Source organism: Muscardinus avellanarius (genome assembly GCF_963383645.1).
Source record: "Muscardinus avellanarius genome assembly, chromosome: 3".
In the NCBI taxonomy this organism is placed as follows: Eukaryota; Metazoa; Chordata; class Mammalia; order Rodentia; family Gliridae; genus Muscardinus; species Muscardinus avellanarius.
Genome location: NC_137788.1, coordinates 110,262,750 through 110,288,476, shown reverse-complemented (window position 1 = coordinate 110,288,476; position 25,727 = coordinate 110,262,750). Strand labels below are relative to the sequence as shown.

The 25,727-nt window shown below is 55.9% G+C and overlaps 3 protein-coding genes across 5 annotated transcripts; 2 read left to right on the top strand and 1 right to left on the bottom strand.

The window, feature by feature from the left end:
* Positions 1-596: 596 nt before the first annotated feature.
* On the top strand, positions 597-2,581 carry NIT1 (nitrilase 1; the record flags this gene model as incomplete). The annotated part of the gene is made up of 6 exons (XM_080691530.1): positions 597-658; positions 872-1,123; positions 1,224-1,327; positions 1,512-1,645; positions 1,756-1,881; positions 2,306-2,581. Exons 2-6 carry the CDS (start codon positions 882-884, stop codon positions 2,579-2,581), a joined length of 882 nt encoding a protein of 293 aa, XP_080547656.1. The 5' UTR covers positions 597-658; positions 872-881.
* Positions 2,582-3,808: 1,227 nt separating this feature from the next.
* On the bottom strand, positions 3,809-6,039 carry DEDD (death effector domain containing; the record flags this gene model as incomplete). Of its 3 annotated transcripts, none has more annotated exons than XM_080692142.1 (4): positions 3,809-4,185; positions 4,828-5,046; positions 5,525-5,632; positions 5,715-6,039. In XM_080692142.1, the coding sequence occupies 4 exons, from the start codon at positions 6,037-6,039 to the stop codon at positions 3,809-3,811; spliced, it is 1,029 nt and encodes a 342-aa protein (XP_080548268.1). The 3 variants fall into 3 exon arrangements, with proteins under 3 accessions (XP_080548268.1, XP_080548269.1, XP_080548270.1); XM_080692143.1 differs by having other exon boundaries at positions 4,900-5,046; XM_080692144.1 differs by lacking the exon at positions 5,525-5,632 and having other exon boundaries at positions 4,900-5,046.
* A 15,208-nt stretch (positions 6,040-21,247) lies between these two features.
* Positions 21,248-24,942, top strand: UFC1 (ubiquitin-fold modifier conjugating enzyme 1; the record flags this gene model as incomplete). The annotated part of the gene is made up of 6 exons (XM_080690531.1): positions 21,248-21,370; positions 23,575-23,642; positions 23,870-23,933; positions 24,285-24,361; positions 24,570-24,660; positions 24,862-24,942. The coding sequence occupies 6 exons, from the start codon at positions 21,248-21,250 to the stop codon at positions 24,940-24,942; spliced, it is 504 nt and encodes a 167-aa protein (XP_080546657.1).
* Positions 24,943-25,727: the final 785 nt, after the last annotated feature.

Sequence of the window (25,727 nt, the reverse complement as noted above, 5' to 3'; positions counted from 1 at the left end):
CCCCCGGCGGATCGTCTTGCCCGTGTCTCCATCCATGTAGGACTCGCTCCCGTCCCGCCCGCTACAAGCGGGCGCCATCCGAGGGGCCCCGACGTGTGCGGCCGCGGCCCCGGGCCGGCGAGGTCCGGGCGGGCGCGGGTGGGGTCTGGTCCTGCGCCTTTGCCCACCCGGGGGGTGGGACGGACGGGAGCCAGGACTTGCCCCCGAGGTCCTGGGGGTGGAAGAGGCCCTGCCGTGAGTCTGTAGCGCTGCGCAGGCGCGCGGCGTAGCGCCGGGCTTGGGGAGATGAGAGAAGTTCCCCAAGGTGACTTTTGGACTGTGGAGACGTTTGGCACAGTTGGAAAGGGCTTCCGTGGAATGGATCTCTGAGGTTGAGCCGTTCAGGCGCCAGTCGTGGTCTGCTTCTCCATCCTCCCACTCTTTGGCTTCCTTCCATGGCCCATAGTTTGGGGTGAGGGTGACTGGCTGGGCCCCCACTCAGCCTCGCAGTGTGAAGGGCGACCTCGGATAATCCTGGAAAGCTGTTGCTTGAAAAGGGGCTTGCCCTTCTCACCCTCCTCAGGCAAGGTTTCACCACCAGGCCTGGTCTCCAGCTCCTGGCCCTTGTGTGTCCTGGACTCCGGATACCTCGACTCTCAGTACGGTGTGCTCCACCCAGGTAACATGTTTTGCTGTTCCTCAGTGCCTGGCACATGGCAGATGCTGAGACCCAGAGGTGTCAGCCATCCCTAGAACATGATTGGGGAGCCCCTGCCCTGTGAGAGCAGAATCAAAGGGAAACCCAGCCTTGCTGCCTCTAGCTTGGGTCTGTCGTTGGCCTGGAGTTTCCTCATGCTAGGGAATCTGAGGATCCCGCCTGTTCTGTCTGCAGGCCCAGATCCATGGCTATCTCCTCTTCCTTGCACTTGCCCCTGGTGGCTGTGTGCCAGATGACTTCCACACCAGACAAGCAACAGAACTTTAAAGCGGGTTCTGAGCTTATTCGAGAGGCTGCCCGACTAGGTGCTTGCCTGGTGTTCCTGCCCGAGGCATTTGACTTCATTGCTCGGGACCCTGCTGAGACACTCAGCTTGTCTGAGCCACTGGATGGGAACCTTTTGGGGCAGTATGCCCAGCTTGCCAGGTATCAGGGAAGCAGGGTTGGGGGCTTTGGTGGGCAGTATCCTGGCTTGCCAGATGAACGTGTAGCCTTGGGAAGACTTGTCAGCATCCCCTCCCCCCAGGGAATGTGGACTTTGGCTGTCCTTGGGTGGTTTCCATGAGCGTGGCCAGGATTGGGAGCAGACTCAGAAAATCTACAACTGTCACGTGCTTCTGAACAGCAAAGGTGAGGCTTTACAACTCTAACTCAACTGCCTCTCCCACCTAAACTCTCAGCTGTTTCCTTGATCCAGGGTTTTAGGGGTCCCTGTCCTCCTGTTCCTCACCTATAAATTCTCTCCTCAAGAGGAGACAAGCTGAGGGGGTGTCCAGGGCACGGCACCAAGTGTACCTCCTCCCTCACCCTCCAGGGTCAATAGTGGCCACTTACAGGAAGACGCATCTGTGTGACGTGGAGATTCCAGGCCAGGGCCCCATGCGCGAGAGCAACTCCACCATGCCTGGGCCCAGCCTCAAGCCGCCTGTCAGCACGCCAGCAGGCAAGGTGGGAGGAGGACGAGGGAGGGCGTGGGAATAAGGGCAAGCAGCCGAAGAGGAGGTCCTGGGCGTGGGGACAAAGGGACGGAGATGAAGCGGGACTCCTTTCCATTCCAGATTGGCCTGGCCGTCTGCTATGACATGCGCTTCCCTGAACTCTCTCTGGCCTTGGCTCAAGCGGGAGCAGAGGTGCTCACCTACCCTTCAGCTTTCGGATCTGTTACAGGTCCTGCCCACTGGGAGGTAAAAGGACACACAGCTTTAAAACATAGGGGCCAGCTGGGCGTGGTGGTGCGCGCCTATAATCACAGTACTGGGAGGAGGATCAGAGGTTCGAAGCCAGCTCCGGCAACTTAGGGAGGCCCTGTTTCCAAGAAATAAATAAAATGGGGTTGGAGGGAGAATGCACCTGGGCCAGTCCTCAGCATGCAAACAGAACAGCAGCAACGCAAACAGCCTTCTCCAGCCTCTCGCTTCGCCTGACCACTCGCAAGACTCTTCCCCCTCCTACTTAGTGGGAGAACTCCTTCCTCAGAGTGTCTTGCCCGCCACAGCCAGCTTCTGTAGAGATCCTAGGCACTCATCAGAATGGGTGGATGGCCGAAGCGGCCCCGCCCGCCCTTCCTGCCAGCTGCCAGCATTCAGCGAGCCTGCGTCTCGTCCTCAGGTACTGCTGCGGGCCCGGGCCATCGAGACCCAGTGCTACGTGGTGGCGGCAGCCCAGTGTGGGCGCCACCACGAGAAGAGAGCAAGCTACGGTCACAGCATGGTGGTAGACCCCTGGGGCACGGTGGTGGCCTGCTGCTCGGAGGGCCCAGGCCTCTGCCTCGCCCGGATCGACCTCAGCTTCCTGCAGCAGCTGCGCCAACACCTGCCTGTGTTCCAGCACCGCAGGCCTGACCTCTATGGCAGCCCGGCTCACCTGCTGTCCTCGGGGTGTTGACTTGTGAGTTGGGTGCCGCTCCAAACCGAGCCGGGCTGCCGGAGGTTTAGGCAGCCCAGGCACTGCTGCCCTCACCAGGAGGGCCTGGCTCCAGAGAACACAGGCTCCACTTCTTTGGAAAGAAGAAACTCTCAACCTGAGCTCAGATTTCAGTTTGAGAAAAGTGGAAACTTATGTCGTCACTGTTTATTTCATGAAAACTGAAGTTAGGCTGAGGGCTGAGCAGCACTGGTATTGAAAAAAAATATATCATCATAAAGTCTGTGCCTGGACGTCTGTGGGAGCTGGGGAGGTGGGAGCGTGCCTGCTGGCCGGCTTGGCCCTGGACCCCGGGCTCGTTCAGCGTGCCTCCCTGCCTAGACAGCGCAGCCCTTGCACACGCCAGCTTGTTTTGTCCCGTCCAGTCCTGTCCTGGGAGGAAGGAGCAGCAGCGGGAGTGTGGTACTTCTCTCTCTCTCTCCAGTGGCACCCTGTGCCCAAGCCATAAGAAAGCAAAGGGGTAGGGCTGCAGGGCATGCTATTTATTTTCACTGAAACACGGAAGGAGAGCGATGCGCTCCCCTTCCCCACCTCGGGGGAGCCTGCTTGGGCAGTAGCTGCTTTCCCATCGCCCATGTGTGCACCGTCATGGTGGGGCAGCTGAGCAGGCAGGCCCTGGCCCCTCTGTTCCTCCCTTGAGGGTCTGATGGGCGAAGGGAAGGCGCCTGCGGGCAGCAGTCTGGCCCAGAGGCCAGGAGACTGAGGGGCAGCACCAGAGGTCAGGAGACAGTGCACAGGGCTGCGGCGTCTGTATTTTTTAAAAATTCTGTAATTTGTAAGAGGGTGGTGATTATTTCCACAACATACTCCAGAGCCCCGCTTCCGCACAGCTCCCTCCTCACAGCCCTTTGGTTTTGCAGAACTTAGGAGCCCTGGTAAGTCCAAGTGCTGCTGGCCCCTCTGCGCCCAGAGCAGTGCTCACGAGCCCCTCACACCGAGCCCCTCACACCGAGCCCGGCCCGAGGCCTCGCCTCTCCCTGCCCGCGTGCTCACGGCTCAGCTAAGGCGGCTGGAGAGACGCGCTGGGTAATGGAAACAGAAACAATGGTTGCGGTGCGGTGGGGTGGGGTGGGGGCACCACTTCCATTTTCCTTTGTCTTTTCCTTAAAAAAAAAAAGGCAAGGGCGTGACGGGCTGGAAGGGCAGAGACAAACCCAGACAGTATGTGCGCTCCAGGGTGGGCGGCCGTCAGGGCAGAGCCTGCAGCACCAAGTTCCTCAGGAGCTTCTGCCGGCCCAGCTCGTAGTCCTCCTCGTCCACGTTCACCAGCAGCTTGATGGCCTCGTGGCCCACGGCCTGCTTGAGGGAGTCCGTGATGAAGACGCCCTTGAGCGCCTCCAGCAGCGAGCCATTGATGTAGTCGCGCCAGAAGGCGTCGAGGTAGGTGAGCTCGGAGAACTTGATGTCACAGATGATGGAGCCCAGGTCCCGGGACTTGAGGATGGTGTTGGCCTGGTTGAAGCGCTCAAACTGGCGCTCCAGCGGGTCCTGCTTGTTGGAGAAGACGTTGCCCTGCAGAGCCGTCTCGTGCTGGCAGTACTCGGCCCGGACCCGCAGCCTAATGTCTGTGGGAGGAGACAGGGCTGGAGGGGTCACGAGAAGGGTTCCCCACCCAGTGGGGAAGCTGGAAGGGGAGGAGGGCAGCCAAGCAGGTGCCACCGACGGCTGCTCTACCTCCTTTGGGACGAATTCCTTCCTGTGACCAAAATCTGCCTGGATGCGGCTTCCCAATGGCTGTGCATGTGTGAGGTATTTCCTAGCTAACAGCACCTAAGTTCACCTTGCTACTCCAGCTGGACTTGCTTCATCCCAGGACACCCTTCTGATGTGGTACTGCTAAGAGTCGAGATGCACCTGCCACAAGGACAAAGTGCTCTGCCAGGCACTGGCTCTCTGACCTCATCATGCACAGCAATCCAGGGTGCCTGGCGCCCGCAGCTCCCTAAACCTCCCCTCTGGAGCTCCTGGACTTGTTATACAGGGTGCCTGGCGCCCACAGCTCTCTGGAGCCCCCGGTCTCACTATCTGGGCTGCCTGGCGCCCGCAGCTCTCAAAAGCCCCCGGGCTCACTACCTGGGCTGCCTGGGGCCCACGGCTCTCGGAAGCCCCCGGTCTCACTACCTGGGCTGCCTGGGGCCCGCAGCTCTCTGGAGCCCCCAGTCTCACTATCTGGGCTGCCTGGCGCCCGCAGCTCTCAGGAGTCCCCAGGCTCACTACCTGGGCTGCCTGGTGCCCGCAGCTCTCTGGACCTCCCCTCCAGAGCCCCTGGGCTGGCTCACCACATGTCTGCTTTTCCTTGGGGTCCGACGTCACCGACTTCCGGCGTTTCCGCTGGCTCCCGAGCGAGGCTTTCCCTCGGGCTGGCCGCTTGCTACACATCTGAGGACCCGGAGCAGGGCAGCACACCACAGGGTAGTGGGGAGGCACTGGCCGGGGGAGAGGGGAGCAGTGAGGGCGGCAGAAGCAGACATTCCCCACGGCACAGAGCAGGTGGGTGCCCGCAGGAAGGCGGCTCAGGTGACCAGTGAGAGCACCACCCTGGGATGTATGGGGACGAGTGTGGGTGCGGCGCTCTCTCACTGATGCTGGACCAGGGAGCTCATGGGCTTGCCAGGCCGCACAGCCAGGTCAGAGGTGGCCTGTGGCTGGAGGAGGGGAGGACGCGGGCGTGGCCTTGGGGACAGGCCTGTCCCTGGTCCCTTCCCTTGTTCCCTGGCAGCCATGAGGTGAGAGCAGCGTTCCCAGCTCCCTGAGCTTTAAATCCTGCCGCCTTTCTGCGGGCTGAACCCAGAAGGAGCCAAAGCACCCTTTCTTCCTCAGGGTTTGGTCACAGTGAAGAGAAAGCTGGCTAGAGCGGGCCTTAAGGGCGCCCGCTGGCTCAGAGCCGGGGAGGGGCAGTCTCACCTGTTTTGGGGGGCTGGGGGGGCCTCGGCTCCGGATCACTGACGGCTCTGGGGGTCACATAGCGGATGGAGGTATCCTCCAGGTACTTGTCTACGAGATCTGGGCACACTGGGGAGAAGGGCGGCTCAGCCGGCGCCCTCCACTTGTCCATCCCGCCCCTCCCCCTCCCTCCTCTGTCCCCCGGCCCCACCTGCCCGCCGCTTGCGCAGGGTGACATAGGGCAGCAGGTCGTGCCTGGTGATGATCCGTAGCAGCTGCAGCACCTGGCGGAAGTTGCTCTCGTCGCAGCGGCCCTGGCGCTCCAGGGCCAGCAGGAAATCGCGGCCGTCGCGGATGAGGCCACGCTCGCGGTCGTCGATCACGTCCACGAAGAGGAAGGACAGCACGCGTACGTCGCGGTGCGTCAGGTGGGTGCCCACGATGTCGAACATGCGGTGCAGGCTGTAGAGCCCGTGCTCGCGCTCGCCGCGCTCCTCGGGCCAGGCCTGGCTCGCGCGCCGCCGCACGCCCGCCATGCCGGGCCCCCGGACCTCCGCTCAGCGGCCGAGCCCCGGGGCGCTGCGGAACACACCGGGGCTGAGCGCTGCGCTGGCTCCAGACGGGATCCCACCGCACCCCCGCCCCACTTTACTAGGTTGCCGAGGCTGGCCTTGAACCCCCGAGTTCCTCCTGCCTCAGTCTTGTAAGCCCTGGGATTATAGGCAGGCACCACCACGCCCGGTTTATTAAATGGTACTCAATGATTTAAAAGCCCTCGCTCTCTCCAAACCAATAGATGATGCCCTGAGTTCAGATCCTACTGGGGAAAGAGCCCCGCTCATGAGAAGGCGGTGTGCAATTTCAGTACCACATCTGCAGCAAAAGCTGCGGTTACCCTCACTGTGACTGCTCCTCCTGCCCCAGAAACACTTGCTTTCCCCCTTTCCCAGTTCATTCTTAAATACAGGCAAAATTTAGTAGAGAATTCACCCTAAACTCTAATATGGAAGCTGTATCAGATGAAGTCAGAGACTGACAATAGGTAAAACCGAAAATGTTTAGTTAGAACTATTTAACCCTGGCGTGCTGGCAGACACCTGGAATCCCAGGACTTGGGAGGCTATGACAGGAGGATCCAGGTTTGAGGACGGCTTCAGCAAGTGGTAAGACTCTTAGCAACCTAGTGAGACCTTGTTTCAAAATAGAAATAAAATAGGGCAGGGGAAGCTGGGTGTGGTGGTGCGCGCTTGTAATCCCCGCGCTTGGGAGGCTGAGACAGGAGGATCGCACGGGTTCGAAGCCAGCCTCAGCTACTTAGTGAGGCTCTCAGCAATGTAGTGAGACCCTGTTTCCAAATAAAAATATAAAATAGGTCTGGGAGTATAGCCTAGAGGTAGAAAGCCCCTGGGTGCCGCCCCCAACACCACCAAAAAATAAAATAGGGCAGGGGCAGGATGCCCTGGGTTCAAGTCTCAGTCACACACACACACACACTCACTCTCTCTCTCTCTCTACCTTAAATTATGACCCCACTGTTTCATTAAAAAGCCGAGTATCTGTGGGACCTTAAATCATTTAACTTCTGTCTCAGTGCTCTCATCTTTTTAACCAAGAGCTGCTAGGAATCCAGTAGAAATAGCTGCAAATACTCTTAACCGTCCCATGAGCAGTCTTGAGAGCACGCTTCAAGCCGTGGCCGCGCTGGCCCCTGTGGCCCGGGCGTCCTCTGGCCTAGTCCAGAGGCGAGGCTGCCAGGGCCCCTGGGCAGCGCAGCGGCCTGATGCGGGCTCGCGCCAGCATGTCCCTCCCTGCACTCTGCACTCCTGTCTGACCCTTCCCTGGGGATGCCCTCTGCCCTCATGTAACTTGGCATCTGGGTCACAAAGCCCCCCATCCTCCTGGGGAATGCCAGAGACCCCACCAGTAAGCAGCCTCCAAGCCCAACACCACTCACCAGCGCTCTGGGCGCTCAGACCGCCCTGCAAGGGCCGGCCCCGACTCCGACTCCAGGCGACTAATTCCTACAGAGGCTGCTGCTGAGTTCTTACATCTGCCTTGCCTTTTCTACTGTCATGCTCCACACTCCAATAAGCTCTCACCTGGATCATTAGAACTGCCTTTTTGTTTTTTCCGGTACTGGGATGGAAACCAGGGGCACTGGACCTCGGAGCTTCATCCCCTTTGTATTCCTTACTTTGAAACAGGGGCTCTGGAGCTGCAGAGGCTGGCCTGAACTGTGATCCTCCCGTGTCAGCCTCCCAAGTACTGGATTGATTACAAGTGTGCACCACTCACCACGCCCGCTACGACCGCCTCTTTAAGAGTTCTCTGGGGCTGGGGATGTCGCTCAGGGGCAGAGCACTCACTGCACATGCACAAAGCCCTGGGTTCAATTCCCAGCACTGCCAAAGCTGTTCTACCTTCTGCAGTGCTGGGACAACTAGGGCCGTGTCAGGCAAGCGACTTGCTGGGGCCACACTCCACCTCCTACTACCAACCCAACCCACTGAGGCCAACCCCTGTCTAGTGGTCAAACGCACAACTGACTACACCGTTTCCCCCCCGGGGCCGTCTATCGGCCTGCTCCCCAGCAGAACGCCCAGGCTCCAGCTCCCTCCGCGGCACAGGGCTCCCAGACCAGGCCTGCTCTCCAACCTCACCTCCCACATCCACTTTATTTTGGTACTGAGATCAAACCCAGGGTCTCCGGCATGCATGTCAGACACGTGCCCTGCCACTGAAATGCGTCCCTAGCGCTATCTGCATCTTATTTAGAGACAGAATCGCCTAAGTTACGCAGGCCGGCCTCACATGTGCGCTCCTCCGGCCCCAGCCTCCTGAGCAGCTGGGTGCCCACTCTATTCTCGCAGGCCCAGTTTTATTTTCCAGCACCGTCCGCTGGCTTGCAGCACCCACATCATGCAGTTCGCCTCTCCTCTCCATCTTCCTGCAGGTGATTCCCTTGCTCCGTGGCCCCCCCTCCATTTCGTACCCATAGCGCCCCTTTCAGGTGGAGCCTCTTGCTCATCCTGTAGGTCAACTCAGACGCCACCTTCGCGACGCATCCTGCAGCCAGGCTGGGTGCGCAGAGCTTCTATGCGCTGTGGAACGCTAGACTTTGTATCCGTGGACTCACGCTCTGTGCATTTATTATCCCATTCGACCCTGAGCGATCCATGGGGAGGGACCAAGTCAAACTCATCTTCAAATCGCTGGCGCACACCAGGGGACAGAAACCTGGCACTTTTTAAGAGCAACCAGCTGTTGAACTGAATTTAATCCTTAAGAGATTACCTCAGGCCAGGTGTGGTGGTGCACACTTGTAATCCCAGCATTCAGGAGGCAGAGACCAGAGGACTGCGGTTCAAGGACAGCCTCAGCTACTTAGGCTCTTTGCAACTCAGTGAGACCCTGCTTCAAAATAAAGAATAAAAAGCAGTGCTTGGAGTATAGCTTTCAGGTCGAATGCTCCTGAGTTCCATCCCCAGTACCACCAAAAAAATATGCATCATGGCTGGGCGTGGTGGCGCACGTTTGTAATCCTCGCGCTTGGGAGGCTGAGACAGGAGGATCGCACAGGTTCGAAGCCAGCCTCAGCTTAGTGAGGTTCTCAGCAACTTAGCAAGACCCTGTTTCCAAATAAATATATATATATATATATATATATATATATATATATATATATATATAGGTCTGGGAGTATAGCCCGGAGGTAGAAAGCCTCTGGGTTCCACCTCTAGTACCACAAAAAAAAAAAAAAAAAAAAAAAAAATACACACACACACACACCATGAGCCAGATGCACTGGCATATGCCTGTAATTCCAATGCTTGGGAGGCTGAGATAGGAGGATTATAGGTTTGAGGCCAGCCTCAGCAACTCAGTGAAACCCTGTTTAAAAAAAAAAAAAAAAAAAAAAAAAAAACAGGGCTGCAGGTGTCGCTCGGAGGTGGAATGCCCCTGGGTTCCATCCTCAGTACCACAAAACAACAACAACAACAACAAACCAGACACACAGAGCTCGGTGACCATGCACACATGCTACAGCAGGGCTGCCCCCACGCCAGAGCACTCTCGACGCCAGGCCCGAGCAAGGGCTCTCTGTGCAGCTTGTCCACAGGAACCGAGGCAGGCAGCCGAGGGCAGTGAGGCAGTCACTGAAGGCCGGCTCATCGCTTAGGTCTTGGGTTTGACAGTAGGAAGGAACGAGGATGAAAGACCACAAGAGCACACGCTGCTCCAGGCCGGGCCCCGCTCCCTCAGCAGGCCAGGGTGGGCGCACAGACATCCGCTGCAGGGCAGGGGAGCCCCAGACCGACCCCACACACGGGCCTCACATGTTGAGGAGGAAGTGCAGCCAGTACTGTCGAAGCCTGGGACAGCTGGGCGCTGAGCGGCCGCTCAATGCCACTGGCCCGCTGGCTGCTTTCTGTCCACTGCTGCTGCACTGAGGGACAGCGCCCCTGCCCACGCCGCCACGGCCCTCGCCTGCCCCAGCCCACCTGCTCCCTTGGCCAGCTGCTGGTTATGGGAGCCAGGAGAACAGGTGGGGCAGCGTTCACATTCAACCAATCAGAGGAGCAGCTTGCAACAGAGTTCCCCAATTCAAGTGTCTACACCCTGGGAGATGAAGACACGGCGTCGGTATCCCACACACTTCGCGACTGGTAAATGAGGCAGAATAGGGAAAACACCACGGCCCTAATTACGCGTCGATGGACGCAATTCTATAATAAGCCTCAGTCCCGAGGTGAGCTAACTCCACATTAACAGGGGAGAGCCACTGGAACCTATGCTGAATCACCCAGGAACCGGGAACCATCAGAACCTGGAGCCAGTGGTTCCCACCAGGGCAAGTTGGACACCTGATGGCTGTGCCTGCAGGGAGGGGATGCTTATAGCGCGTAATAAGGCCAGGGATGCCATGAAGCACCCGAGGGTGCACAGGACAGTCCCCACCACAAAGAACTACCTGGCCCCAAACGTCAGCAGTGCATGGACGAGACGGAGATGCAGAGTCCAAAGGAGGGAGGGAGGGCACTTCTCAGCCCAGAACAGGAGAAGGAGCCTGGCGGTCTCTCCTACCCAAACCCGCAGTCTTCCGGCAGAGAGCCCGGTGAAGTGCGGGTGCATTCGCTCAAGTCCAGCTAACAGGCACTCTGAACCAGTCCAACCAGGAGCCTCCAGGAGTCAGAAACACCGCCCCAGTCATGCACGCAGGCTTCTGCTCCCAGATGCCGGGCCACTCTAGTCCTGAAGCCAGACCAGGAGCAGGCTCACTGTTCCCTCAGTGAAGAAGGTGCAGGGCGATCCCCATGTGCGCCCTTGCACAAACAGCAGGAGCTGGCGTGCAGGCTGGCAGGCAGCCCCATTAGGACCACCTCGGTCTCTCAGCCACCCAAGGGGGGGCTCTAGGACTCTAACTTCAGGATTGAAAGAATGTGAACAACTGCCTTAACCCAAAATATACTCAGCTCTCTGCGACAGGGGACTCGGCTTAAAATACAGACACCTTAAATGAAAGGTATCAGAGCGCTGAGACTCTTCCTTCCCCTCTTAACAGAAGAATCAGAATTCTGCTTAGATTAGAAAAGAACCAATGCCGGGCGGGGTGGTGCAGACTTGTCATCCCAGCATTCAGGAGGCTGAGACAGGAGGACAGCCTCAGCCACTTAGTGAGGCCCTTTGCAACTCAGTGAGACCCTGTTTCAAATAAAGTATAAAAAATAGGGCAGGGGGTATAACTTGAAGGTAGAATGCCCCTGGGTTCCACCCCCAGTACCGAAACAAACAAACAAAAAGAACCTGAGCTGGGCGTAGTGGCGCAGCCTGTAATCCCCGAGCTTGGGAGGCTGAGACAGGAGGACTGTGCAGGTTCAAAGCCAGCCTCAGCTATTTAGCCTCTCAGCAACTAAGTGAGACCCTGTTTCCAAATAAAGTATAAAATAGGGCTGGGAGTATAGCCCAGTGGTAGAAAAGCCTCTGGGTTCCACCCCCAGGACCACACACACACACAAAAGAACCTGAGTGTTGGCACCTGAGACAGTGCCAGACACCAGGAGACAAACACTCCAACGACAGGGTCCTGCCTGACCCCGCTGGCTGGCCCGGCTCTGACACACGAGTCCCCCACTACGGTTTCCGAGGAGAATTACTGATTCTCATGAATCGGTGTATCTCCTGGAGATCTAGTTTGTTTGTTTGCTTGCTTGTTTTTCCCAGCTAGCCAAGGGCCAGCTGGGAGTCTGTCTCGACTCCAGGACTTCCTCTCGATGGCCATTCCCTCACGGATCCCACCTCCAGCAGTCTAGTCTCCTCCCATCTAGCGGTAACATCTGGACTTTTTGAGCCACTCTGACTTTCTCAGAAGCCCCGATGGAGGACGCGTAGAATAAAGAAGTAATGTCTTGAAAAGTTTCTTCTTTTCTAGTTTCTAGTTTCTTCCCAACAGGGATGGTAGCTGTAATTTCACAGAACTAGAGATATTCAATTCTCTGAGGCCTTAGAGAAAAGTCACGTAGAAGAAGTAAAAGAGTGTCATCTTAAAACTTGAAGGGAGCCAGGTGTGGTGACACACGCTTGTAATCCCAGCATTCGGGAGGCTGAGACAGGAGGATCATGGTTCGCGGACAGCCTCAGCTACTTAGTGAGGCCCTTTGCAACCCAGTGAGACCCTGTTTCACAATAAAGAATAAAAAAATAGGGCTAGGGGTGTAGCTCGGAGGTAGAATGCCCCTGGGTTCCATCCCCAGTACCACAAAAAGAAAAAACAAACAAAACTTGAAATGAAAACTATATGGGAAAATCTGTGTGTGTGTATGTCTGGGGGGTACGGAATCCAGGGGCCTCCTACCTCCGAGCTATACCTCCAGCCCTATTTTTTATTCTTTATTTTGAAACAGGGTCTCAAGAAGTTGCAGAGGCCTAAGTAGCTGCTCCTGAGATTCTTCTGTCTCAGCCTCCCAAGTACTGGCATTACAAGCATGCCCCACCACACCTGGAGAGAAAATCTTTTTTTTTGGGGGGTGGTGGTACTGGGGTTCCTGGAAACCCTTCTACCTCCGGGTGACACTCCCCGACCTATTTTATATTTTTATTTGGAAACAAGGTCTCTTAAGCCAGCGCGGCTGGCTTTGAACCTGTGCGATCCTCCTGTCTCCGCCTCCCAGGTGCGGGGATTACAAGTGTGCGCCACCACACCCGGCATGGAGGGAAAATCTTAAAAGATGGTTAAGAGTACACAAAGCAGCCTCGCAACCTGTGAGGCCCTCCGCAACTTAGTGAGACCCTATTCCAAAATAAAGAATAAAGCAGGGCTGGGGGTGGGGGACAGCTTGGAGGTAGAAGGCCCCTGGGTTCCAGCCCCAGTACCCAAGAGAGTACACAAAGCTTTCCTGCTGGCAGCAGTAGGAAAATGTAACCAAATATCTGGAAGTCAGAGTTACATGGTATGTTTTCAAAATACTATGTAACTCAAAATGCTCCAAGCACTCTGAAGGGCGGGAAGAGAGAAAGCTAAAAAGAAACATCTTTGCAGGCAAAGGAAGGTGCCCCCAAGGGCTGCATCAATAGACCAGTGAGTAGACAGAAGGCTTCCCACCTATATAAAAGGTTCTCAGCGCTGACCAAGAAGACATTAACAAACTCAAGCTGGGGGCTTGTCCCAAAGCCCAATTTCCCGCTCTCCAGTTCCCTGGAGAGAAAGTGGCCTCGGCAGATCTTAACGCACTCCTGAGGTGCATGAAACTCCTTTTCCTTGGCTTACTGACGGCCCCCACCCTGACACACTTCGGGGGCATTCCCACCCCCTTCCATTGTTGGAGGGCAATCAGAAGTTCCCGACTGACTTACCTCTGCAAGCCACTGAGCGTCCCGGGTCTTGTCCTAGCACAAGTTCCAAAGCCAGCAGAAAAGCAAAAACAAAAACAAAAGCAAATGAGGGGGGGCCGGAGGGGAAAGAGTCAAATTTCAGCTTTATTTTGAAACTTCAAAGGCTCATAGAGTTGGTCAATCTCAGTCACACAAATCCCAGGGAAGCCTAAAGCCATGTCAACCGAATTGATGGAGTCCAAGCGAAGGGAGAGAGCTCACCCAGCACAAAACTCCCAAGCCTCCACAATCATCTACATGTCAACCCACAAAATAATACCAGCTCCAAGAATTTCCAGTCCCGATGGGTCGTGGCAAGACAGGTCCCAAAAGCAACAACTTCTGGGAGAACCCACCACCCTCTGCTACCTCCCCCCCCACACCTCCTTAGTCCATCCACTCTCTCACAACAGTAAAGCTGACCATCTTTAGGTCTGCGAGGAAGCGGTGACAGCCAAGGAAAGCACTTCGTTACCATCACCGAACAGACCAGAATTAAATTCTAAATTCTGCCTTCCCCCTTTAACCAGCCCACAGCGAGGACGCATCACCCACTGGGGCAGTCAGTACCCACGTTTCAGCCGGGAACCTTTTTCCAATATGTGCGTACTGACCCCTCCCTCCCAGCAGCAGGACAGCCCGGAGGCCCGGGAGCGAAAGGACTCCTTTAATTAGCCTGCCCGCGGCCGGGGTGCCAGCCTGCCTCTCCGCCTTCCTCCTCGGACTTCAGAGCCTCCGCTCAGCACGGGGGCAGGGGCAGAGCCGCGTCTGGGGCTACGAACGAGCACAGCTTTCCTCCCCCGGACCCGGGACGGCTCCTTCCTGCCCAGCCAGGCCGAGGGGCCGGCCAGGTGCAGCCTCCGGAGACCCTGCCCCTCGGCCCTGCCCGCGCCGGGGCCTGGGGCCGATCGGCCGCAGCTGGGCCGCCCGACGCCGCTCCTCCAGCGAGCGGGCGGCCGTGCCGGCCGGCCTCCGTCCCAGGCCGCCTCCGCCTCCCAAACTTTCCTGCCGCCGCTCACTTCCCCTTCCCCGGGCACCCCGACTCGGCACCCCCAGCCGGCCCGCGCCCCTTCCCGCCCGCCCCACCTGCGCCGGCCTCCCAGGCCCGGGCCGCCGCCGCCGCCGCCTCCCGAGCCGGGCGCCGCCCGCCGCCGCCGCCGCCGCGCCCCGCCCGCCGCGCCTCACTCCGGGCCCAGGCTCGGCGCCGCCATGTTGGATCCCTCCGCGCCGCGCCGGGCCACCGCCGCATCCGGGCTCCGCCGCCGCCCGCCGCCGCCGCGGGCTGGGGCGCGCCTCCTGCACGGCGCCCCCGGAACCGGCCGGGCGCGGCGGCTTCGCGGCCATAGCGGGGCATGAGCGCGGCCGCCATGCTGGGTGAGGGCAGCCTGGCAGAGGCCGGCGGCGGGCCCTGCGCGGCTTCACGCCGCGCCCGACAATGGGGCCGCCGCCATCTTGCTTGAGGGCAAGCTGGCAAGACCGGCCGGCGGGGCGGCGGGCCCTGCGTGGCTTCACGCCGCGCCTGACAATGGGGCCGCCGCCATCTTGCTTGAGGGCAAGCTGGCAAGACCGGCCCTCGGGCCGCCGGGTCGCCTTCCCGAGCCCACGGGAGGCCGCGGCCGGCAGCCATGTCGCTTAAGGGCGGAATCGCCCGGGGACGGGCGGCTCGCGAGCGGGGTGAAGGGTCACGAGCAGCAGCTGACCTTTGCCCCGCGCTGGGGCCGTCCGCACGCTCCGCCGCCCCGAGCGCGGCCCCGTCGCCCCGCCGCCCTGTCGGCCTGATCCTGCCGTCCGCGGCGGCGGAGGGGTCGCCGGGCGGGCGCTGCGGGGCGGTGGGGAAGGGGATCGGGTCGCATCGGCCGGGTGCGGCCCGCAGCCAGCCGGGGACCTGGGGAGGGACAGGCTTATGGCGGCCCAAGTAAGTCGGTTTATCCTACGGGCAATGGAGAGGCTTTGAAGGGTTGAGCGAACGTGTGCACAATAGTATTTTACTTATTTATTTTCGTGTCTGGGCATGGAACCCAGGGGCATTCGACCCCAGAGCCCTATTTTTTATTCTGTAATTTGAAATAAAGTCTCACTAAGTTGCGGAGTGCCTCACTAAGTAGCTGAGGCTGTCCGCGAACCGCGGTCCCCCTGTCTCAGCCTCCTCCCAAATGCTGGGATTAGGAGGATTGCAGGCTTGAGGACAGCCTCAGCAAGTAGTGAGACTCTTCAGCAACCTAGCAAGACCCTGCTTCTAAAAATAAAACAGGGCTACGGGTTTAGTGGGATTCAATCCCACTGCCACAATAAATAATAAATACAAATTTAAGCCGGCTTGGTGGCACATGCTTGTAATCCCAGCACTCCGGAGGGTGAGACAAGAGGATCGCGATTCACCGACAACCTCAGCTACTTAGCAAGGCCCTTCGCAACTCAGTGAGACCCTGTTTCAAAAATAAAAAGAGTAAAAGATAGGGCTGGGGATGGAGCTCGGAGGTAGAATGCCTCTGGGTTCTATCCCTGGTACTGCAAAAAGAAAAAAAGAAAAAGAAAAAAATGAGTGTGGTGAGGCCCTCTGCAATTTAAGTGAGACCCTGTTTCAAATAAAAGAATAAAAAAATGGGGCTGGGGTGTAGCTTGGAGGTAGAATGCCCCGAGTTCAAGCCCCAGTACTGAAATAGTGTGAAGCCGGGCAGGGTGGTGCTTACCTGAAACCCCCACCTACCTGGAGCCTGGGGCAGGAGGACCTCAAGTTGAGGCCAGCCTAGGCAACCTAGTGTGCGACCCTGTCTCAGAATTTAAAAATAAAATGGCCTAGCCGGGCGTGGTGGCGCACGCTTGTAATCCCAGCATTTGGGAGGCTGAGACCGGGGAATGGCGTTTCGCAGACAGCCTCAGCTACTAATTAAGGGTCTCTGCAACTCAGTGAGACCCGGTTTCAAAATAAAGAATAATAAAAAAAAAATAGGGCAGGGGGTGTAGTTCGAAGGTCGAATGCCCCTGGGTTCTATCCCCAGACCCGTAAAAAAAAAAAAAAAAAAAAAATGGCCTGGGGGTGTTGCTCAGTGGTGAAACACCTTTGGATTGACTTAGTACTATAAAAGCTGGGGGTGGGGGTAAGGAGCCTTTGATTGTATCAGGGTATATGAAATAATTTTGTTTTCTTTTTGGTTCGAGGGGAGAGCATGAGTTTCGGGCATCTGTGGGATATCCGGTAGACAGCGAATACTAGACAGTATAGGTTAGAAGCACAAAAGTTTGCCAGGCGTGGTGGCGCACGCTTGTAATCCCCGCGCTTGGGAGGCAGAGACAGGAGGATTGCACAGGGTGGAAGCCAGCCGTGCTGGCTTAGGAGACCCTGTTTCCAAATACAAAGTATAAAATAGGTCTGGGAGTGTAGGTAGAAGGGCTTCCAGGAACCCCAGTACCACCAAACACACACACACACACATTTTTTTTTTTTTTTCAGTATTGGGACTGGAACCCAGGTGCAATCTACCTCCGAGCTACACCCCCAGTCCTATTTTATATTCTTTATTTTTGAAACAGGGTCTCAGTGAGTTGCAAAGGGCCTCACTAAGTAGCTGCGGCTGTCCGCACACTCCGATCCTCCTGTCTCAACCTCCCGAATGCTGGGATGACAAGCGTGCGCCACCACCCCGGCTCCAAAAGGTTTGAAGTGTGTGTGTATGTGTGCAGATAGCTACTGAATCCATGGAAGTAGAGCTGGGGGCTATAGGGAAGGGTTTGAGCATATCGGGCTGGTGGAAGCTGGAGAGGAATAAACAAAGGAACAAGGAAGTCAGGAAGAAGAAAGCAAGGAGGCATGTTTACTTGTATCAGATCAGGCAAGATGTGAACCAAAACATGTCATCTGGATTTTGCAACAAGGTCTCTGTAAATTTGGAGAAAACTGTCTTCATAGATAAGTGGTGAGGCCAGGATTGAATTGTCTGTAAAGTTGAATATATTGCTGTGTTGGTTTTTTTTTTTTTCTTCACATCATTGTCAAAAAGGACACTGGCTAGCCGGGCGTGGTGGCTTATGTTTGTACTGTAATCCCCATGTTTGGGAGGCGGAGACAGGAGGATGGCACAAGTTCGAAGCCAGCGGTGCTGGCTTAAGAGACCCTGTTTCCAAAAAAAAAAAAAAAAAAAGTATAAAATAAGTCTGGGAGTATAGCCCGGAGGTAGGGTTTCCAGGAACCCCAGTACCACCACCAAAAAAAAGCTGCCACCAGTCCATCTCCTCTCCACATTTAACCCGCCCCATTTAAAGGACTAGACGGAGCCGGGCGTGGTGGCGCACGCTTGTAATCCCCGCGCTTGGGAGGCTGAGACAGGAGGATCGCGCAGGTTTGAAGCCAGCCTCAGCTACTTAGTGAGACCCTGTTTCCAAATAAAAAATATAAAATAGGTCTGGGAGTATAGCCCGGAGGTAGAAAGCCTCTGGGTCCCCCCCCCCACCCAGTACCACCAAAAAAAAAAAAATAAAAAAAAATAAAGGACTAGAGTCGGTGGCACAGGCCTGTCATCCCAGTGCTGGGGAGGCTGAGGCAGGCAGATCACAGGTTCAAGGACAGTCTTGGCAAGTAGCAAGATGCTCATCAACCTAGCAAGACAATAAGACCGGAGGATCGCGGTTCGCTTACAGCCTCAGCTACTTAGTGAGGCCCTCTGCAACTCAGTGAGACCCTATTTCAAAACAAAGAATATAAAATAGGGCTGGGGGTGTAGCTCGGAGGTTGAATGTCCCTGGGTTCCATCCCCAGTACCACAAAATAAATGAATAAAACACGACAGACTAACGCAGAGTCTCCTCCACGCAGAGGACTGCCTCCTCTAGTTTTATGGCCAGCCCCCTACCTGCAGCCTAAGGAAGACAGACATTGCCTTTGCCCCTTAGGTTGCAAGGTGAAGACGGGGCTGGCTGTCTGCTGAGGCCTTCTCCGCCGATCCCTCCTGCTCCGCAGGATTGCCAGGACTCTCACCTTTAGCCTGGGCCCGGCCTATCACACATTTCCAATTCTAAACCCTGTGACCCTTGCCTGGCTGCTGTCTCACTGGTCTGTCCTCAGAGGCTTGCTGTCTGTTGGGGGGCCGGGCAAGTCCACTCCTTGGACAGGAAGCTCTGAGGTCAGAGTGCCGGCAGAGCAGGTCTCCTGGGGTGAGTCAGGGTCGATCACTAACTGGGCCAACGGGGCACCCGGTGCTGATGGCCAAGCTGGCCTGTCGCCGAGAGAAGGAGCTTGAACAGACTGGGATTCACATTAGGCATAGCCAGCCGTTCCTCCTTGGCATGGACCCTGCATCGACTCTGTAGTTGAAACAAAAACTTTACCTCCTCCCCTATGTTTATTCTAGTCCTTTCTTGGCTTCAACAAGACACCTGTGGAGACTCCACAGTGGAGGCTGAGAACCCAGTGTCCCATCTCTGGTCCCGTCTGCACCGGTCTCTACCCAGCCGCCAGCCCTTCTCTGCGCCCAGAGCCGGCCCGGCAGCCTCCCGAGGCCCGCCCCATCCCTTCCTTCCCCAGCACACTTTCTCCCCTAGCCTGGCAAGTGATTCCTCCCCTCTGGCTGCGTGCTTCCTCACTTCTCTGCAATTGGGAAGGCCTTTCTGCTTATAACGTCCACCCATTGGTCCTGTCCCCCCCCTTCTGGATCAGCATATCACATCCGCTTGTCTTAGGCTATGCTGCTTCTCAGCTTAACCAGAATTAACTTTTTTTTTCACACCAAATAGTCCCTTCAAGTCTGTCCCGTGAGCACTCAGTAGTCATAGGTTTTTTTTTTTTTTTTTTTTTTTTTTTTTCTTTTGGTAGTTCTGGGGTTCCTTGAAACCCTTCTACCTCCGGGATACACTCCCAGACCTATTTTTTAAATATGTTTTTATTTGGAAACAGGGTGTCTTAAGCCAGCGAGGCTGGCTTCGAACCTGCGCAATCCTGTCTCTGCCTCCCAAGCACAGGCATTACAAGTGTGCCCCACCACGCCTGGCCTTTATTTATTTATTTAGCGGTACAGGGGATGGAACCCAGGGGCGTTCTACCTCCAAGCTACATCCCCAGCCCTATTTTTCTTTTCTTTTTTTTTTTTTTTTTTAAACAGGGTCTCCCTGAGTTGCAGAGAGGGCCTCACTAAGTAGTAGCTGAGGCTGTCCACAAACCGTGATCCTTGCCAGGCTTTGAGGCCAACTTTGAATGTTTCAAGGCCTTGTTTCAAAATAAAAAATAAAATGGGCTAGGGGTATAGCTCAGACTAGAACCCTCCTGGTTGCAATCCCCAGTACCAAAAATAATGTATATGAAGTATTGGCACAGAGCCTAGTGCTTGGCAAACAATGTTTGTTCTTTTTAAGCAATATACATAAAACAAGTTTCAGCAATTCAACAGGCTCTTTGTCGGTGGTGCAATGCTGCCCCCTGTGGGATAACTTTTTCAATTCATTGCTTATTTATTTGTCAGAGGTCATGACCAAAAAACAGCCCTGTCTCATCAACTCCTTCAGCTAATTTGTGTGTGTGTGTGTGTGTGTGTGTGTGTGTGTGTGTGTGTGTGTGTGTTGCTTTGCTGGGGACAGAGCCCAAGGGCATTTAACTGTTGGAAGCTTTCTTAGACGACATGCGGAGACTGCATGGACCATCTTAAGCCAGCCTCCTAGGTACATAGTGCCTAGCTAAATGGAAATGGTGCGCACACAGACACATTTCCAAGGACCGAATGGGACCAATAAGCTGTGAAGCCGGGCGTGGCGGTGCATGCTTGTCATCCCAGCATTCGGGAGGCTGAGACAGGAGGATCGCGATTCGCGGACAGCCTCGGCTACTACTTTGTGAGGCCCTTTGCAACTCTGTGAGACCCTGTTTCAAAATAAAGAATAAAAAAAATAGGGCTGGGGGTGTCTCTCAGAGGTAGAATGCCCCTTGGTTCCATCCCCAGTGCCGCAAAACACAAATAAATAAAAGGGAGGGACAGTGAAGTAGCCGTGGGCTAATGATAACCAGGTGGAGAAGCCTTCAAAGACCACACTGACCATTCCTTCAGGTCCCTTGGAATTTGCTTCAGGACAAACCCCACCCAGTCAGTAGTGCACTCCCTAGAGCTGGTCCAAGAGGTTAATCTCGTGAGTGGTTCTAAGTGGCTCCCAACCTTTCCCTCCCTTCTGTCCAGAAAACAAGGCTGGTAACATAACTGTTGGAACTTCTCCTTTGTGAAACTTCAGTCATTTCCATCCGATTCTGCAGACAGTACAAATAACAAGTATTTTACAACCAGAATACCCAAACCGAGCAGCCCCCAGCTTGAGTAGAAAGATACCCCAAAGGACAGCAAGTTTGTAGCCAGCCTCAGCTACCTGCTGAAGCCCTCTGCAACTTAGTGCGAACTTGTTTCAAAATAAAGAATAAAAAATAGGGCTGGAGGTAAAATGCGGCTGGGTTCCATCCCCTGCACTCAAACAAACAACAACAAAATAATCTTCAGTCAGGCTTTCCCAGATTTTAGGATCTATAAAGGTTGAGTTTTACTTTTAGCCATAGCTAGAATCTGAGACTGCAATTTTAGTACATCTAATGAAGCAGTAAGGACAGAAGCTAATCCAGCCAGGCGCGATGGCGCACGCTCGCCTCAGCTACTTAGCGAGGCTCTCAGCAGTTTAGTCACACACACACACACACACACACACACACACACACACACACACACACACACACATACACGCGCGCGCGCGCGGCTGGGGGCTAAGCTCAGAGGTAGAAGGACCCTGGGTTCCAGGCCCAGTACCACCCAAGTGCGTCCCTTACCCCACTCCCCTGTTCCCACAGTAAAGATGGCGCCCGCGGCGTAGGCTCGCGCCCGCCCCACTTCCGCGTTGCTCGTGCCCGGCTCCAAGATGGCGGACGAGGCCACCCGGCGGGCGGTGTCTGAGATCCCGGTGCTGAAGACCAACGCGGGTCCCCGAGATCGGGAGCTGTGGGTGCAGCGGCTGAAGGAGGAGTACCAGGCGCTCATTCGGGTCAGCGGCGGGCGGCGGGCAGGGAGGCTCCCGAGGGAGGCGCGGGTGCAGACGGGACCCTCGGGCTCGGCCCGGGGCAGGCCGCGGGTGCCCAGACGGGCGGCGGGGCGCGGAGCAGCCGGGATGCGCTGGGGACCTGGGCGCCGGCGTCGGCGAGGCGGCCAGTGGGCAGGCCGCGCAATTTATACTGGAGGCTCTGGTACCAAGGCTTGAACCCAGGGCATGCTACCTCCGAGCTACACCCCAGCCAGATTTTATTTTATTTTGAATCGGGGTCTCGCTAAGTTGCAGAGAGCCTAACAAGTTGCTGAGGCTGTCCTCAAAACTACAATCCTCCCGTCTCAACCTCCCAAATACCGCACTACCCTGCACAGCTGCTTTAGGTACCTTTAAAGAACTTTAAGCTGTGGAGTAAGTGCTCAGTAAGGCTGAAAGTAGACGTCAGCTTAGGAGGCCATTAGTAATACCACTGAAATACCAAGTCATGATCTTTTCTTTTGGTCGTGGGGATGGAACCCAGGGGCATTCTACTTCTGAGCTACACCTCCAGACCTATTTTTTATTTTGAAACAGGTTCTCACTGAGTTCCAAAGGGCCTCCTCACTAAGTGGCTGAAGTTGTCCATGAAGGCGATCCTCCAGTTTCAGCCTTTCAAACGCTGAGATTACAAGCGTGTGCCACCACACCTGGCTCCAAGTCACAATCTTAACTTGGCAGTTGTTAGAGAGGAGAGGTGGATCGGAAGAATATTCAGAAGGTAAAATCAGCAGGACACCATCAAAGATTCGTGGAGTAGGAGCCGAGTGTGGTCGTGCACACCTGTGATCCCAGGACTTGGGAGACTGACATAGGAGGATCATAGGCTCAAAGCTGATCTCAATTTAGTGAGGCTTCCAGCAACTTAGCAAGACCCTGTTTTGAAATAAAAATAAAGAGGACTGGGAGTATAGCTTGGAGGTAGAAGGCTCCTGGGTTCCATCCCTTGTACCATAAGGAAAGCAAGGAGGGAGGGAGGCCGGCTGGTCGGCTGATGGGGTGTGAGCACGCGGATGAGGGTCACCCTAAGTTTCTGCCTTGGGTGGCCATGTGAATGTCACCTGCGTGGAGAATGCAAGAGACCAAGGTCTAAAGGAAGAATAAGTCCAGGTGACGGAGCCGGGTTTCCCCCGTCTCTTAAATGAAGGAAAATGTGGGAGTCACCAGCCGCGGATGCTAAGGGAGCAGGGCCACGAGTCCTGGTGGGGGGGGCGTGCCATGAAGTGGGTTGGGGGCTGAGGGCAGAGACACTACTGGAAGTGAGAAAAGAACTCAGGCGAAGTGCCTGCCTAGCGTGCGCAAGGCCCTGGATTCGATCCCCAGCACCACCACCAAAAAAAATCTCAGGTGGCTGAGACAGGATCACAGCTGCTGAGGCTCAAGGCCAGCCTCAGAAACTCAGTGACACTCAGCAACCTGCTGAGATCCTGCTTCAGAAGAAAACAAACAAAAAAATGGGCTGTGCTGTAACTCAGAGGCATAACTCAGAGAGGAAGTGGCCCAATACAAATAAAAAAAAATCAGATGAACTCTCCAAACCTTTTGACCCTATTAAATCGAATTAATTTAAACCTATTAAAACTTTTTTTTTTTTTTTTTTTTTTTTTTTGTGATGGTACTGGGGTTCCTGGAAGCCCTTCTACCTCCGGACTACACTCCCAGACCTATTTTATATTTTTGAAACAGGGTATCTTATGCCAGCGCGGCTGGCTTCGAACCTGCGCGATCCTCCTATCTCTGCCTCCCAAGCGTGGGGATTACAAGCGTGCGCCACCACGCCCGGCAACCTATTAAAACATTTTATTCTCTGCTCTGGGCAAGCCTCCAGCTTACCAGGATAGTCTTGTCTTCAGTTTTGAGTATGTCAGAAAAATTGGGTAAATATACTGAGAGAGAATATAATCACTCTTTCTTTCTTTTATATGGCTCTGGGGATGGACCCAGGGGCATTTGACCTCCGAGCTACACCCCCTGCCCTATTTTTTATTCTTTATTTTGAAACGGTCTAAGTTGCGGAGGGCCTCACTAAGCAGCCGAGGCTCCTGTCTCGGCTCCCGCACGCTAGGATGACAAGTGAGCGTCACGCCGCACTGCTGTCTGGAGGGGAGGGAGCCTTCCCTTGGCCTCAGCTCCTCTCCTAGTCTCCTCCTCTCATTCTCTCCGTGTAGTATGTGGAGAACAACAAGAACTCAGACAACGACTGGTTCCGACTGGAGTCCAACAAGGAAGGGACCCGGTAGGTAGGAGGCGCTCCTGGGAGGCTGGGCTGGGAGGCTCGCGCGGCCTCTGCAGTGTGTGTCCCAGGGCCAGTTCCAGACACACAGCCGCTGTGTCATGGTGGCTGCCGTCCTGTGCCACAGTTACCAGTTCCTGGCCCGAGTCTCCGGGCTGGTGCCTAGGCCACAGTGTCATTTGCATGTGCGAGGACCGGGGAAGTGGCCTGAGGCTTGGTCTTTGTTCCAGATGGTTTGGAAAGTGCTGGTACATCCACGACCTCCTCAAATATGAGTTTGACATCGAGTTCGACGTGAGTGGGATGCAGTGGGAACCGCGGGTGGCAGGTGGGGGGAGAGCAGGTGGCTGTCGTCCCTGAGCTCAACCGGCTCACCTGCCTTGAAGGACCAAAGGAAACTTTGTACATGGGCCAGGAAGGCTGAGGGTCTGGAGTAAGAACAGGTCACAGAGGCTGAGGTCCGTGCCCAGAGTCTTAGCATGTGCCCGCTGCTGGGGCATTTGGCGGAATATTTCAGCTCAACCAAGAAAGATGGATGTTTGACTAGAGTAGTTCCTTTGTATCCTAATTCTTTGTATCTTTGTATCCTAATTCTGTTTTATCCTAATTATGTATTCCTAATTCTGTTTTATATAATTCCTCCAGATTCCGATCACATACCCCACTACTGCTCCAGAAATTGCAGTTCCTGAGCTGGATGGAAAGACAGCTAAGATGTACAGGTAGGAGTGACCAGGTGTGGAAAAGAGCCAGAGGAGGTCTTGGGGAGAACTCGAAAGGCAGAGGGCTTCCCAGAGCCCCGGGCTCCAGGCCTTCCTCTGCCACGCCTGGGCAAAGCGCTTCACTGAGGCTATTCTCTACTCTGAGCACTAGACGCGGTGCGTCCTGGTAAAACCTGCGTGTCAGCACCCTCCTTCTGTTCCTCTTTAGGGGTGGCAAAATATGCCTGACTGATCATTTCAAACCCTTGTGGGCCAGGAATGTGCCCAAGTTTGGACTGGCTCATCTCATGGCCCTGGGGGTGAGTGCGATACGCTGGGTGTAAGAGGGGTGAAGGAGGGGCAGAGGTTCAGCCCTGGGCAGTAGCGGGGAAGAAGGGGGACAAACGAGGAACAAGAGCATCGCCGGCTGCATGTCCTCCCAGAAGCACTCTCCAGGAAGGCGCCTCTGACGGAACCAGCGACTGGACGGCAGGCATCTCACAAGCTCTCTTGTCTTGCAGCTGGGTCCATGGCTGGCAGTGGAAATTCCTGATCTGATCCAGAAGGGTGTGATCCAGCACAAGGAGAAAAGCAGCCAGTGAAGGAGTGAGCGGAGACAGGAGAGGCCTTCGGGAGGCCTTTCTGTTCTCTTGCGTGGTCCTCTTCTTATTCAGCTGACTGTCCCTCACAACTTCCCACCGCTGGTGGTCACTGAGTAGCTCAGCTGGAGAATACAACACAGTATTGCCATGAGCTTCTAAGCCAGGCTGCACCAGGAGGGGAAGACGTAGGCCCTGGAGACCACGCAGCGACTCATACTCCCTTCTCACGCCGAGCGACAGAGGCCTCGGCCCTGGTGGCAGAAGGGCTCACGGAAGATGAGGACATAACCTTTCTGGTTTCTGGAGACGACCTGTCAATAAAAGCTGCTTCCCGTGGCCGCCTGTGGTTCTCATTGTTGGGCAAGCCACTGAAACCAGAGGCCCTGGAGTGGCCATGCTGGGCTGGGAGGCAGGGGAAGGGAAGACACCCTGGTCAGGAGCTGGCCTTGGTCCTTCCGCAGGGCTAAGCCTGTGAGGCGCCCAGCCTTCCCAGGCCTACAGACCTTCGTGTGCCTCTGTGCAGTGCTGGTGCGCCTCCACGGGCTGCAGCCCGCCACGCCGCTCCCAGCTGGGAAGAAGCTGGCAAACTTTGCCGCCCCTCTTGGATTGTTGGGCACACTCTTGCAGGCTAGGGGCCAGGCGCTTAGGCCACACACAGAGACCTGCTTCCCAGGGGCGGCTAAGACCATTATGGAGGCCAGGCGTGCTGCAGCGTGCCTGTATCCCCAGTACCTGGAAGGCTGAGAGGAGGATCTCGGGTTGGAGTCCAGCCTCAGCAAGCAGCT